Below are 16,441 nucleotides of genomic sequence, written 5' to 3'. Positions count from 1 at the left end.
TGATTTAATTTTACCTTGATATTCTGAATATAATTTTCATTAACAACAGGGACTCATGTACAAAGTTTTCAAATTGTTATGAATATCAATAAGGGAAATATCTGTATCAGTTTCAATGTCTGAACTTTGATGGAGTGTCGTTTTATCTTGAGTATGGAAAGTCAGAAGTCTTGTGAATGGGCCACGTGATACAGTTGCTTCCGTGGAATAGTGTCAGACCAATAGCAGTTTACGAAGAACTTTTATGGGCCGTATAAATATTTTGAGCTGGTAGGCTTCATTACCAGCTGGTATTTTCTTTCCTTAGGACCAGCTGTTCAGGAGCATCCCGGACGAGAGCCAAGCGCGTTTGAGACTTGGATCTAACTGAAGAGTCACAGATTCCTGTGCAGCAATGTCTGTGTTAGAAGAAAGCCGGCCATTTGCTCAACAGTTATCCAATGTCTACTTTACAATACTCTCACTTTTCTGTTTTAAACTTTTTGTGAAAATCAGCCTTGCCATCCTTAGTCATTTCTACATTGTGAAAGGCAACCGCAAGGAAGCAGCAAGAATAGCAGCTGAATTTTATGGAGTAACCCAAGGACAAGGTATGTTTATGATAACCCGTTCTTGTTTTAAGTTGAATTTAACTGCTATCTGATCCAGAATTCATGAAACATAGGATATTTTCTTTATGGATTGCTTCAAAGTAGATATTTTGTAATCTCCACATTATGGAAGTCATTTGTCAACTCCCGTCATGGATCCATGAAAAAGAAAAAGATTTCGCTGAGTAAATGTTTGGGTTAATAAAATCAAGATATAATTGCAAAATAGATTAATCAAAACATACTATTAAGTACATATTTTCTATAAAAAAATAAAATACCTTAAACATTTTACTTCAAGTCATGGTTTTAGAAGGCAATAACTCATAGCAGTATAATTTCCCTTTAACATATATACAAGATTGACTTTTATTTAAGGATTATTATTTTATTAATGACTATTGAAGAGCTAATTTGAACATTTGATTTGTTTTTATAACTTTTTATTTTCTAAGATTAATCGATTGATTATAAAATAAATCCTGATGTGTCAAAAGTTAAGATTTTTGATTTATATTCCAATTTGTAAAAGAAAATAATTATAATAGGATTTGTTATTGTGAGTTGCTGTTCGGTGCCATTGGTTAGTTCAAACTCATAGCTACCCTGTGTACAACAGAACGAAACACTGCAGGGTCCTTCGCTATCCTTATATCCTTTGCTATCCTTAATGAGCTCATGTTCGAGTTCATTATTACAGCCATTGTGTGAATACGTTCCATTGAGGGACTTCCTCTTTTTTACTCTCAATGATATGGATTCATGCAATGATTGCAGTCATCTTTACCTTTTTATTTTACTAAGTATGATATCCTTCTCCAGGGACTTGTCCCTCTGATAACATGTCCAAAATTTATGAGATGAAGTCTCACCATCTCACATGTAATAATTCTGGCTGTACCTTTTCTAACACTAATTTGTTAAAGGATCGGAACATGAATCAACAAACTTCATAAGTGTGCAGTCAAATTCACTTGCCTTCTTTAAAAAAATCGGAATGGGAGCTCAGATGACAATAATTTTTACCATAGACTTTAAAGATTATACAACCACTCATGTTCTACTTGACCAATAACCTGTGCAATAAAAATTATTCATGTAGTGGAATTGAAGAACATTTTAATTTTATACTGTCTTTTGGCTAATTTCTTGTTTTAAAGTTAGCAGCCATGGACATACATTTTGGAGCCACAAACATTCTAAAGTAACTTAAAGTTTTAGAATAAAAAATCACAACCACACAGTTAGAAAATATAGGTTTAAAAATAGAACATTTAGAACAGAAAGCTTGCTTTCTTAAAATCAGAATTTTTTAAATACATTTTTTATTTTGTGGCATAATTCATTTTAAAATAAAGGTTACTTTGGAGGTACATGGAGAGTTGACTGAAATTGAAAAATATCTTTTGATGCATGAGGTAGATAATAAGTATAGTTTTCCTGAGGAAAATTATTCTTATGCAACATAAGAAATTGACTTACTCAAAGTGAAAAAAATCTGCATATCCATTTGGAATTCACCCAGGGAGGATGGATCTGGAGGAAACAGGCAGTATTTAATTCTTCACCCACTTACTCTGCTTCAGAAGAGATATAACCCACTGCTGCCGTTAGGCATCCACCATATGAATTATAGTGGTGTAGGCCAGAGTAGAAGTAACCCATGAGGCTTCCAAGACAGTAAATCTTTTCAGATGCAGATGTTACATCTTTTCCTTCATAGTGGATAGTGAATTAGAGCCCACCTTTCAGTTTGTTGACCTTTCAGTTAACAGCCAAGTGCTTAATTCATGTACCACCAGGGCTCCTTTCGGAATAAATAGAACTGTATTTAAATGTGACATACCATTGTTGTTGTTGTCATTAGTTGTCCTTGAGTTGGGCTCTGACTCATGACAACCATATGTATACTATAATGAAATGTTGTCCAGTCCTTATCATCCTCTCAGTTGTTGGTATGTTTGAATCCATTGTTGTATTCACTGTGTCAGTTCATCTCAGAAAAGATTTCCCTTATTTTTACTGACCTCCACTTTGCCAAACACGATGTATTTCTGTAGAGATTGGTCTTTTCTGATGACAGACCATTGCATAATCCAATCAAAAATTTAAAATTCAGTTGGTAGACGGCATGTTTTGCTTTTAAAACAGCAAACTCAGGCACATTAGATTTTATTACAAAAACCCTATTTCTAGACATATGATTAAACAGATTATGTCTTCATAGATGGTAAAACATACTCTCATGAATAGCTTTTGTCCATCTTGTCTGTGTATTATGAGAATTATCTTACTTGAAAATGCAAAATATTGACTAAAAAGAAGAAAGGTTTTAGAGGATGTGACAGAAGTTTCTTCCAGTATCTGTTTATAAATAGAAAGAAACATTCATCTTCTCTTTAGACTAATCCTAGTGTGCTTCTGCTGGGAAGCCATGGGGTATAGGAAATTGTCTCCATCTTTTCATTTGTTCTTTTTTTTTTTTTTCCATTTGTTCTTATCTATCTATTTTAAGTGATGTTAGAACTCTTAAGATTTGATCACAATAAGAAAGAAAGAAATACTCACTATTAGAAAATATTTTTCCTGGGAATATAAAATGGGAAAATATTTTAAACTTTATATCTTCTGTTGTTGTTATTGTTAGATCAATTTAACAAAATTCTCCTTTCAGCATTTACATCATCTATATCTTAAGCAATACAACTCATAATTATAATTTTCATTTAGTGTGAACTTATTCAGAGTTCAATTTTATTATCATTAGGAGAAAAATTATTTACCTTCAAAAAATTATTTCTTAATCTCCTACTCGTAAGAGTTAATTCTTCCATTGCCCAGGAAATGATTACTTTTTCCATTTTAAGATAATTTTTTCTTTCTATTTTTTTTTACCCTATTATTAAACTATTTCTATTTTGTTTGTATCTTTATAATTGGTTAATCAAACTTAATAACTGTTTAAGGAGTTCTGGTAGAATTGTGGGGCACCAAATTTGGTTGCTAACTGAAGGTCAGCAGTTCAAATCTACCAGCTACTCCACAGGAGAAAGGTAAGACTTTTACTCCTGTAAAGATTTACAGTCTCAGAAGCCCTATACAGGGCCACTATGAGTCAGAACTAAATCCACAACATATAACCGCCACTACCACCAATTATTGTTTAACCCAACAATTTCTTCCTTTCTAGGAAAGATTATCACCTCCATTTCACTTTGAATTATGTTTCTCTTTCTTATTTTCAAAACTTAATGAGATTGCTCCCCCAGCATTTCTGATATGGAATTTTCAAGTTCCATAAAATAATACATGATGGGTATATTTTCATATCTTTCATGATAACAGAAGATGCTGTTGACAACATTCTGGATGTCATCCCAGGGAAAGTAGCATTTTGGTATGGAATAAAAGATACTATTCATTTTGCTAAATAGTCTAGCAAATCAGTGTATGGTGTTAGACAAATTAATGTGGTTTTTAAAAGCACTTTCCAGTCAAGCTTGAGACAAAGTTTGCTGAAAATCTAAATAGTAGCTAATGCAGTTTACAGTCATTTCTTTTTTGATCCCTTTGCTATTCTAATAAATTTTTACATATTTACCTTTTGTAGTGAAAACTTTTATCAACTGCCCTATCATACTGAAGAGACAAGGTGCTCTGGTAGCGTAGTGGTTACAAGGGCTGCTAACTTCACGGTCAGCAGTTTGAAACTATCAGCAGTTCCACAGGAGAAAGATGAGGCTTTCTGCTCCTGTAAAGATTTACAGCCTCGGAAACCCTGTACAGGGTCCCTATGTGCCGGAACTGACTCTACGGCACATAACAACAACAACAACCTATGCTTTAAACAAATGCTTTCGTACATAACTACTTATATAGTCCTTGTTGTTGACTGTCCTGATTTCCGTATTTATCAGAGCTCTAGATTGATTTTGGAATTCCTGGATGGTGCAAATTGTTAATGCTCTCAGCTGCTAACCAAAAGGTTACTAGTTTAAGTTTACCCAGAGGTGTGTTGGAAGAAAGTTCTGGAAATCTACTTCTGAAAAATCAGCTCTCTGTGTCCGAATCCATTTGATGGCAATTAGTAATGACTCTAACAGGCTGCTTGAAAAACAACCTGGTGACTCCCCAACCTCTTCAGGCACTCCTTTCATGCCTGAGACAATTTTGAATATCTGATAGAACATTTGTACTTATGATTTCATAAATTTGGCTTTAGACCTGTCTTTAGTCATGAAGTTATTTTTTTGTCAAATTTATTATTGTTATTTTGAAATAGAATACTGTGCACAAGTCAAATGGCAAAAGTACATCTCATTGTGAAGATTCGAGGAACCTAGGTAGGGAAAGTAGCTGGAATTTAATGAGATGACAGAGAGAATCTGACTTCTCTTTTCCATCAGTAAAGTCCATCAAAGTTTAAAAATAACTTTAGTATCTTAACTTTATAGCAGATACAACAATGGCAACAGTAATATTCATTATGCCTGTTTCTGAGGAGCAAACGATTTCATGGGATTTTGGGTGCTGCACTGCATGACTTTAGTTATATTAGGAACATTTCTCAGAATCTCAGCAACACAAAATTTCAGGAAGCAAATCTGTAGGATGGCTTCCTTGATTTTAGTCATTATATAAAGGTGTAAAAATACCCTGGTTTTGGACACATTTACTACACTTAGATGGAAAGACGCTACACAAGAATAATTTCCAATTAACACAATTGCTCTTCTATAGCAAAAGGCATGGCATTGAAAAATACTATTTTGTTATTTATGTGAAGATTTAATGTGTCCAAATTCTATTATTTTTCAGTAGTACTGGAGCAATTTTTTTTTGGAAGAGACAGTCATAAAACTGTGAACTAAAATGGAATCTGAGGACAAATTTCCAAGTTTAGAAATTACTTTGTCAAATTTTAATATCATGTTATCTCTTCCAGTATTTGGAGAAAAAATGCAGATTTTTAGAATTAATTAAGTAACTGAAATAACTACTGAGAGCATAGAAGGATGATGCTTCCCTAGGGATTTTCTTCTCACATCTTTTTGTTCTTTTATTCATTTCTTTAGCCATTCAAGTATTTGTTATTTTATTGCTTACAATATTTATTTTATATATTCTATGTGAAAAGCATTGTGCTAGGCATTAAGAATACAGATATACAAACAAGATACAGTCTCTTTTATTCTTTAACGTCATTATATAGAACTTTTAAAGAATTGGTGTGGTGCTGTGGGATAAGCACTTGGACTGTTCAAGATTGGCGGTTCAAACCCACCAGCTGCTCCTCAGAAATCTACACAGAATCCCTATGAGTAAGAACTGACTTGATCTCACTGAACACAACAACAACACATCAATGACACCTATCACAATATACATGGAACCTTGATGTGGCGCTCTGGGTTAATGTACTGGACTGCAAAGTCATTTGAGTTGCAAAGTTAGTGGTTTAAGTTCACCAGTCCCTCCTTGGAAACCCTATACAGGTTCGCTATGGGTAGGAATGCACTCTAAGACATTTAGCAACAATCACAACGCGCAAAATTTATTTTTACCAAAATACTTTTTTATTTTTCAAGAAGCTAATAAATAAGCAATGGGCATGCCTGTTCCTTTCTTAAAAATAAATTCTTATAGTAACAAAATACAGCACCTTACTTAGGATAAAGATTTATCTAGGTGATACATGAAGTAGAAACCAAATCTACAGATGTGAAAAGATTAGTAGGAGGTGAGAGTAGGAAATTGGAAAACTTTTGTGCATCATGAATAAAGATACATGTATGGTTTGGTGAGAGAGCACGTGTATTTTGAGTACAGCTTTTCTCTAACTGGCTTTTCCCAATCAGAACTACTCTTACCTCTGTATTTCTTTCTCTATACTCCCATAGTGTTGTTGTTAGGTGCCATTGAGTCACAACAGAACAAAACGCTGCCAGGTCCTGTGTTATTCTCACATTTGTTGTTATGTTTGAACTCATTGTTGCTGCCACCATGTCAATCGATCACATTGATGGTCTTCCTTGTTTACTTATGATGACCCTCCAATTTACCTAGCATGATGCCATTCTCCAAGGAGAATGATCTTTCTTGACAATATGTCCAAAGTACATGAGACAAAGCCTCACTATCCTTGCTTCTAAAGAACATTCTAGCTGTACTTCTAAGATACATTTGTTTGTTTTTCTGGAAGTCAATGTTATTTTCAATATTTTGCAGCAACACCCTAGTACAAAGATTTTTCTAGAGTCTTCCATATACATTGTCCAAATTTCCCATGTATATGAAGTGATTGAAAATAGCATGTCTTAGGTCAGATGCACCTTAGTCCTCAAAATGACATCTTTGCTTTTCAGCTCTTTAAAGAGATCTTTTGCAAAAGATATGCCTTTGATTTTGTCACTGCTGCTTATATAGCCATTGACTATGGATCCAAGTAAAATTGAATCCTTGACAACTTCAGTATTTTCTCAGTTATCATGATATTGCTTATTGGTCCAGTTGTGAGGAATTTTGTTTTCTGTATACCAAAGTGCAATCCATACTGAAAGCTGTAGTCTTTGATCTTCATTGGTAAATGCTATAAGTTCTCATCTATTACAGCAAGTAGAATTGTGTCATCTGCATATCATAGGTTAATGATTCTTCCTCTAATCCTGATGTCACATTCTTCTTCATATATTATAGCTTTTCAGATTATTTATTTAGCATACAGACTGAGTAAGTATAACAAAAGGATACAACCCTGGTGCACACATTTTCTGATTTTAAACCACTCAGCATTCCCTTATTATGTTTAAATGATTGCCTCTTGGTCTATGCACAGGTTTTACATGAATACAATGAAATATTCTTGAATTCCCATTCTTTGACTATTATCCATAGTTTGTTATGATCCACACAATTTAATGTGTTTAATCAATAAAACACAAATAAACATCTTTCTGGTATTCTTAGTAAAGATTCATCTGATGTCAGCACTTATATCACTTTTTCTGCTCCAGAAATCAGACTTAAATTTCTGGAAGTTCCTTGTGAATGTACTGTTATAACCATTTTTTAATTATCTTTGGTAAACTTTTACTTGGGTCTGCTATTAATGATATTGTTTCTTTTGCTCATGCTTTCAGAGCAGCTTGAACTTCTTCATTCAATACCATTGTTTCTTGGTCATATGTTACTTCTTTAAATGGTTGAATGTCAAGTAATTCTTTTTGGTATGTGACTATGTGTATTCTTTCCATCTTTGTTTGATACTTGTTACACTGTTCAATATTTTGCTCATAGTATCTTTCAATATTGCACTCAAATCTTAACTTTGTCTTTAGTTCTTTCAGCTTAAGAATATTGAACATAATGGTTTTCTAACTTCAGATCTTTGCACATTTTATTGTAATATTTTATCTCTCTTCTCAAACTACCCTATGAAATTTTCTTTTCATCTCTTTTGCTTCATCATAATTGGATGTTTGGTGCCAGTAGGAAAAATAATCACATGTTTTATAAAATTATATATCCCAAAATACATAGTTCTATTAAGAGTTTTCTCCTACCTTTACTAGCTTCAACCTGTGAAAACGAGTTATAAGCTAAAAATAGAATAATTACCAGTATTTTACAAAATACCTGATGTAATGGTGTAATATATAAGTATTGTATATTTGATGAACTACATCTCTGAGAAGACATAATACTTCCAAGGAATTCACTTAGCAGATCACACTTTTGGAGTGGCTCCATGAGAGTTCTGTATGTCCCTGCAACAATTTTAGTACATTGAGCCCATTTTCTACACAAAGGAAGTGAGAGGACATCATAGCCCCAGTGGCAGACTTCAATCTATCGTATTGAAAGCATTAATGAGGTATTAGGAATGCCTCTTCCTCTGACACCACCCTCAAATAGTTTCACAGTTTGGTTGAAAAACTATTTTCTTACAGCTTATATAGGACTTGAGGCATTTCTGCTCTCCCAGTTTCATAGGTAACAAATCATTCATTCTTTTCTGTCTTTCCTCAGCAATACCATAAATCTGATCACTGACATTTTAGACTACAAATGCAGATTAACTATCATATCATTGAGGGAGAGGCTTATGGAGTCTCTAATTGTTAAATTATTAATGTAGAAAGAATCTTTCAGGTGATGTGTGATTAAGCAAATTCGCTTTGTGCAATTTAGATAAATGGCAAATATATACGAGCATTTGGTTGATAGGAGTCCTGGTGTGGCACTGCAAGATAATACACTGGACTGCAAACTTGGTTTAGAACCACAAGGTCAGTAGTTCAAACACACCAACTGCTCTTGGGAACCTTATACAGGTTGCTGTGTGTTGGAACTGACTCAGTGGCACTTCACAACAACAACAAACTAGATTGTGATTATTTTCTTAAATCTATAATTCTCTACTGGTTATCATGGAACAGTATTTTTAAAATCTGTTCTCTAAATAGTCCCAGTGTAGCACTGTGGCTTAATGTGCTGGACTGCAAAATTGGTTTGAACCGTAAAGTCGGCGGTTCAAACTCCCCAGCCACTCCTTGGGAACCTTATATAGGGTTGCTATGGGTCAGAACTGACTTGGCAGCATTTAACAACAACAACAAATAGATATAGCAGTTTTCTAGAAGAGCCTCAAGGGCTGAGAGGCCAAAGTATTAGAGAAGAGACGGTCCCTTCCCATGAGCCCCTGTCCTTTCATTAAACAAAGAAACTCTACTTTCATGAATCTTAATAGGCTTTCACGTTTTCGTTTGTTTATTTGTTTTATTTAAAGAAAGGGTTAAAAAAGAGTTTTAAAACTAAACTGTTCCAGATTATTTAAAATATTATTGAAGTTACAGATACCTTTACAGAATGTAACCATTATATAAAATTAATTATAGCTGAATATATCTTCAACATTCTCTCCTAGGGATCAGAATAGTAAACATTTTGGATATGTCAGTAATGTTCATAAGTCTGTGTAATGGCATGAAGACATCCTTTCTCCATCAGGGCAGCTAAAGTTTCCATGTCATCATTATGTATGAGTAAAATAGAAACATTAAAAAATACATACACTCTTCCTAGTGGGCTTATAGGCTTAAGCTATCTATGGACAGACTATAAACAAACTGAAATTTAATACCAAAATGCCATCCATGTTATTAAATAGAAGCACAGGATTATATCAGCTGTTAAGTGTGCAGTTTAATGAGATGAAAAATGAAAGTGATAAAATCAAAGCTAAGGCTGTTGAAAATTTCTCTTTATCATCATAACCCTGAAAGTATCTTGTTAGTAATTGAATTAGGTGAGGCTGCAAAAATGCTAAGGAAACCATATTTATTTTAAAAAGACCTTAAAAAACCCTAACCATTAAATAGTACCCATTTAGTTAAGGCAGTTTTCTAGAGAAGCAAAACCAATGAAACATGTATATGTATACATATTAAGAGAGGAGTCCTGGTGTGGCACTGTAGGATAAGCACTCAACCATAAGATAGGTTTGAACTTCAAGGTTGACTGTTCAAACTCAACAGCTTATCCTCAAAAACACTATACATGGTCACTATGAATTGGAACTATATATATAGTCATTCAAAAGTCCAAAGGGCACATTCTGCAAGTCAGCCAACTGCCCGTAGGCACACAGTCTTACTCAGTCCTTGGGCCTAGAGCCTGCTGCTGCTTTTTCATACCACTGCCTCTGCTACTGTAGCCATTTTTCCATGCAGGGATCCCACACTACACTCATGCTCTTCCTTAATGATGGTCCTGGGATCATCTGTTCCTGAAATGAAAAGTAACTACTCCCTGCTTTTAGTTATATGTCTTCTACAATTATAGTTTGGATAATCACAATTAATCCTACTAACAATTACTCACAATTGAAATAATAAAATCCTGTCAACATCATCCCCTACGCCCCTTTCATCAGACCCATCTGGAAAAGAAGAAAACTATTCAGTGGTGATTCTCCTTTGTCCCATTCAATCTGAAATTAAGCACACCCATGAAAGCTTGTAAGCCAGCCACTTCATGCCTTTATAGCCCCCCAGTTTTGATAGCCAACGTCTAAATTGCCCATCCCTGTTGACCTAATTCTGACGTGGTACTGCAGGGTAATGGGCTGGACTGTAGGATCAGTTTGAACTGCAAGGTCAGTGGTTCAAACTCACCAGTTGCTCCTCAGAAACCCTTTCCTGGGTTGCTATGAGTTGGAACTGACTCCAAAGCACTTAACAATAACAATGACAAGCATACTCCTTGATATGAAGAATCTTCCATTCTAATTTGAATTTTGAGCAACTGTATTCATAAACAAAAGTCCAAATTATAGCATTTGATACTTGCTCAGAGTATCAAGCATCTGTGTCTTCATCTAGTCAGGTTCTGGTCAGTTCAAATTTACCCACTAAGCTAGGTCAAATGGATACCAGCTACAAGTTTGGGAATTCATACAAACCTCCCTGTACTTCAAATTAGCTGCCTCAGACTTAGCCCATGGGCCCAGAAGTTCACTCAACTCCCTAAATTTCAGATCATGCCACTTTTCCATGCCTCGTATCTCATCTCAAGGTCAATGGGTGCCAATAGAACACATCCAAACTCATGTCTTCATTGCTGCATTTCCCCCAATTCCACTCACAAGCAAATCCAAGTGGTCACCAGCAAGCACATGGCTCACCAGTTTCCTTTAATTTTCAGTCCTAGAAGGGGGCTTACTCTGATTGGCTGATTTTTTCTTGCCTTGATTCCTCCAAAACCAAAAACTCCCAGTTGTCTGTTTTTTTCTCTGCTTGAATCTCCCAGCAGTTCTGGCTTGTTCTGCATGTCTTTTCAAATGCAAATGTACCAACTCTGAAGGTTCTGGATGGCGATGGTGTTCAGGATTCCACCTAAGGTCCCCCCATACTCTACAAAGGCTTAAAGCAAAAACCTATTTTTTCCAGGCAAATTCTAACTCCCCTTTTTGCAAATCCAATCAATTATAGGCTGAAGGCAAGTTTGCAAGCTTTTTGTAATCATAATTTCCAATATTCCTATCATAAATGAAGGCTTATTTTCAATAATAAGCAGGAGAAACCAATATCCATAAGGCAGTCAAATACATAAACCTTTTCAAACACTCAAATTCAATCTTTTCTTCTCCCTTTGACTAACCTCATTCATATGCATATGGCCTTGGACCTCTGGCAGGGTGAATTACAGTAGGCCTGGAGTCCCAGTGTGGTGCTGTGGGTTAATGAACCAGACTGCAAAGCCGTTTGAACTGCAAGGTCCATGGTTCAAGCTCACCAGCTGCTCCTTGGAAACCCTATAAAGGGTCACTAGGGGTCGGAACCAATTTGACGGCATTTCACAACAACAACAAGGCCCAGTAACACCAATCCTTTTAAACCATTGTGTCAGTGGTTCCAGACAACTCCAGAAACTGCTGTTCTCTCCTCTGCTGAAATAATTTATCCTATGCCCCTTCATTCTTTCTCTTAGAAAACCTCATAATTTCATAGGTCTGGAGCTATTGCAATGAATCCTGCTCACAGTGTCAACTGCTTAAACCAAGTGGGTACCAGGTCTGACTTCCTCTGGTTCGACAAGAGGGAAAGAGCGGCCAAATTCAAAATCAACCAAGATCGATTCTCATGAAGTGGAGGTTGGCCATGCCTTTAAAATTAGTCAGACTTGAGAACCAATTTAGAAAACTTATCCTTATGATGTTGTTTCTCTAGATACTACATGTCTTAGGACAGGTTTTCTAGAGAAGCAAAAGCAACAAAACATATGATGTTGTTATTAAGTGTTGTTGAGTTGGTTCTGACCCATAGTGACCCTGTATAGAGTTTCCAAGGAGTGGCTGGTGAGTTTGAACCACTTACCTTGCAGTTCAAACTGACGTGTGGTTGAATGCTTATCCTACAGGGCCATCAGGACGCAAATGAAACATTTATGTGTATATACATATAAACAGAAGTTTGTTATCTTATAGTTGTGAAGTCCTATGTCCCCAGCAGAAGAAAGTGAGAGAGTCCCTCCTGCCTGTCCATTTTATTGGGAGCAGGCCACATCCCCAAGGAAGCATCCATTCAATTGACTGACTGCTCATAGCAGCTCATCAGAGAGCTACTATGAATGCATTAGGTTTCACCACCATGGGAATAAGCACATCCCAACCGATAAACTCTGGAAATACTGGCCCAGTCAAGTTGACACGGAACCCTAACCATTACAAGCAGCTTTATGTATAATAAACGAAATAGGGCAATTAATTATTAGTTGAAAGAACTGAGGGGCTAGAGTTTTCCTCCTACAGTATTATGTCTATGTATGGATTTAAATTTCTATCAAGTAAAAAAAAAACAAGTTTGACTACTGAAACCAAGGCAGAAATCTAATGGACATGACTTTTCTCCAAAATGGAATTCACTTGTAAAAGAAACATTGTCTTATGGTGACTTCATAAACTGTGAAGTAAAATTTCTGAATAGCACAGTAGTGTATGATGACTTCTGGAACTCTGAAATTCAAAAGGTAGTGCAGACTAGCTATAGTGAATTTAATGTTTGTTATAATGACCACTGACCACCTCTCATCTCTGTTTGACATACTTTGGTGGCCTCTGTGTTGCTTTGATGCTGGAAATGATGCCATTGGTATCTTTAATACTAGCAAGATCACCCATGGCTGGCATGTTTCAGAGAACCTTCCACAGTGTGTATTTCAGTTAAAAACAAACAAACAAACAAACAAAAACCTTGCTTTTGCTTATGTACCTAACTGATTTATTCATACCTAGGCAGCTAGTGAATTATAATGGGCCAGATGATCTGCCTCCAGTGTTAAGAACTCTCTTCTCTAATCCAAGCAACAAAAGGTAGAGAAAAAGCAAAAGTTCCTACAGTGTGGGTTAGACCTCCTGTTTGGACAAGGGCTGAGGCCTAAAGGACACCCAGAGCTGATCTGCCAAAGTAGATGTGATGCGACATTAACAGATTTAAAGCTCAACCAATACACCGGGACTCCTTACTGCTTATGCTTTCTACTAAAATGTACTTCTGCAAAAATGTTCAACAGGGCAGAGACAAATGTCAGTATACCTTGCTATTCAGTTTTCATGAACATTATCAACATAAAATGCCCTAACTTCTGTCAACCACTTAAACATTCCATGGGCGCATAGTTAGTGGTGATAAAACTATTTGTGTCTAGAAGTACAGAGAAGAGGATTATGTTAAAAATGTTCTTATATTAAATCCTTGTCCATGGTGCATATCATATTTTCTTCTCAGCAGCTGTTGTCCTCAGACTAGAGAACAGAGGTTGCTGATATCATGCCTTATATGGATATGTTATCCTTTTAAATTTCAAGCTGACAGCTGGTAGAGATAGGACAGTGTGTGAACAAAGGATAAAGAGAAGGAAAAAAAGAAAGAAAAAGTCACATTTTATGATTATAGTAAATATACAGTTCTTCATAATAACCCCCCTTGGTTGTCCTGTGTCCTTTGAGAAAATCTATCAAGATTCTCCTTTAGGATTTCCAAAAACAGTCACTATAACCTTCTGAACTGACCTCCCTACCTTGAATTTAAACCCCTGGGACTGTTCTGAGCATACATAACATAACAAACATAACAATGTGAAGACCGTACAGGGCTGGTCAGTGTTCCGTTCTGTTGTGCATAGGGTCGCTATGAGTAGAAATTGATTTGACAGCACCAAACAACAACAAAAAGAAGCTCTGGTAGTGTAGTGGTTATGAATTGGGCTGCAAACCACAAGGTCAACAGTTCGAAACTACCAGCTGCTCCGTGGGAGAAAGATGAGATGTTCTGCTTCTGTAAAGATTTACAGCCTTGGACACCCTGTTCAGGGTCACTATAGGTCGGAACCGACTCGATGGCACTTAACAACAACAACAAAAAATTGATGGTTAGATTTGTTTTTGCCTTATTTTTCTTTCACTCTTTAGATTTGTTTGCACATGATGTTAGGTAGCAGTCTAGTCTAATCCAAAGGTCACAAATAGGAAATAGTTAAACTTGATTCCAGTCTTGCTTTGCTGGTAACCCACTGAGTGGCTTTAGGTGACCTACCCTCTGTCAGCCGCAGCTAATCTGAAAATTAAGGAGTCAGTGGTGCTTGAAGTGATGTATTTGAAGCCATTGACTCTTTTCTGATTATCTAGAAGCTCAGTTTGTAAAGCTGACAGAATGGAAGTTGCACTGTTGAAAGACAGAGTCTCATCCTTTACAGGCATATTTTGAGATAGTTCCATTGAACTCACAGGGTTCTTTAAAGCCATTTGTAAACCACTAATGGTTTAGCATTTGTCTATAAGTCGGGCGGCTGGAAGTTTGAACCCACCCAGAAGTGACTCAGTAGAGAACTGATAAACTACTTCTGAAAGGTCACAAACTTGAAAACCTACGGAGCAGTTCTACTGTGTACACATGTAGTCATTATGAGTTGGAAGTGACTAAATAGCAGCTGGTTTTAAAGTAAATGATAGCTAAGGCCACTTTTAGCTTTGAAATGCCGCTATGATTCTTTAAAGGGTTTCTGACAGTGAATCATTTTGGAACCAGAAAAGCTTTTAGAACAGAGAACCCAAGATATTTTTTTTGTGTATTTATCATTCCCATGACCTCAGCCACCTCTGTTCCAGAAAATGGAGAGTGTAATTTACTTAATTATTCAGGACAACTGTCTTTAGTCACCAAATAACATCTAATGACAATTAGAACATTCCTTGTGGTCTTGCAGACAGTAATTCACTTACTCACTTCCTTTCTAAGATTGTTCAAGGTCAACAGAAGCACATTTGTGGCAATTCTGTTCTCCATCCATGTCTAGAAGTAAATATTTTCTCATCCTCTCCACTGTGCACATTCTAAGTACTGAGAACAGAAGTGAACAGAAACTCCTTAGCAGAAAAGGGAGAGGAATTCTTTTGCCCTCAGTCATAGAGCAAATACTCAGGCAGTCAGGGTAAGCAGGGTGGTCCAGGAATACTTCAGTTTGGAATCAAGAACATCAGAGTAATAAGCATAGCTGACAGCTTACTACTTGTTTTTTTGGGTATTATGCTGAATATTAACTTCTTTTATTTTAAAGTCCTTTGGACTTTTTTGGTTATTACTTTCTTAATAACAACTATGAAAATGTAGTTATCAAGGAAAAAAATGAAAACATAAAATTTCCTCCTTACCCATCAAATTTGCAAAAATAAACAATATTGGAAAGCACTAGCAGTCTCACACAATGCTGGTTTTACTGCAGATTGGTACACTGACCTTGGAAAACATTGGTTCTTGTTGTTAAGCATCATCCAGTCAGTTATGATGCATAGCAACTTTATATAGGGTTTCAAGGAGCAGCTGGTGGGTTTGAACCACTGGCCTTGCGATCAGCAGTCTAGTGATTATCCTACAATGCCACTTCTATTGTTGTTGTTGTTTTATGTTGTTGTTGATATGGTTATCGAGTCAGTGCCGACATATGGCAACCCTATGCACAACAGAACAAAACACTGCCTGGTCCTGGGCCAACCTCACAATCTTTGTTACACCTGACCCCATTGCTGCTGCTTCTGTGCCAATCCATCTCGTTGAGGGCCTTTCTCTTTTTCTCTGTCCCTCCACCTTACCAGACCAGTGACTGGTCTCTCCAGATAATATGCTCAAAGTACCAGAGACAAAGTCTGGCCATCCTGTCTTCCAAGGAGCATTCTGGCTATACTTCTTCCAACACAGATCTGTTTGTTCTTTTGGCAGTCCATGGTACTGTCAATATTCCTCTCCAATACCATAACTCAAATGCATCAATTCTTCTACCATCTTCCCTATTCACTG

At 36.2% G+C, this 16,441-nt stretch overlaps 1 protein-coding gene across 1 annotated transcript in view; it reads left to right on the top strand.

The window, feature by feature from the left end:
• The first annotated feature begins 394 nt into the window (after window positions 1-394).
• The window catches only part of ASB5 (ankyrin repeat and SOCS box containing 5), a 67,850-nt gene continuing 51,803 nt past the window's right edge, over window positions 395-16,441 (top strand). Inside the window, exon 1 of the mRNA XM_006834412.1 lies at window positions 395-590. Within this exon, the coding sequence (XP_006834475.1) occupies window positions 395-590 (196 nt within the window). The remainder of the gene's footprint in view (window positions 591-16,441) is intronic.

This window comes from Chrysochloris asiatica, unplaced genomic scaffold (assembly GCF_000296735.1).
Source record: "Chrysochloris asiatica unplaced genomic scaffold, ChrAsi1.0 scaffold00011, whole genome shotgun sequence".
NCBI lineage: Eukaryota > Metazoa > Chordata > Mammalia > Afrosoricida > Chrysochloridae > Chrysochloris > Chrysochloris asiatica.
The sequence above is the reverse complement of the archived record's forward strand: the minus strand, read 5'-3'. Positions and strand labels throughout refer to the sequence as shown.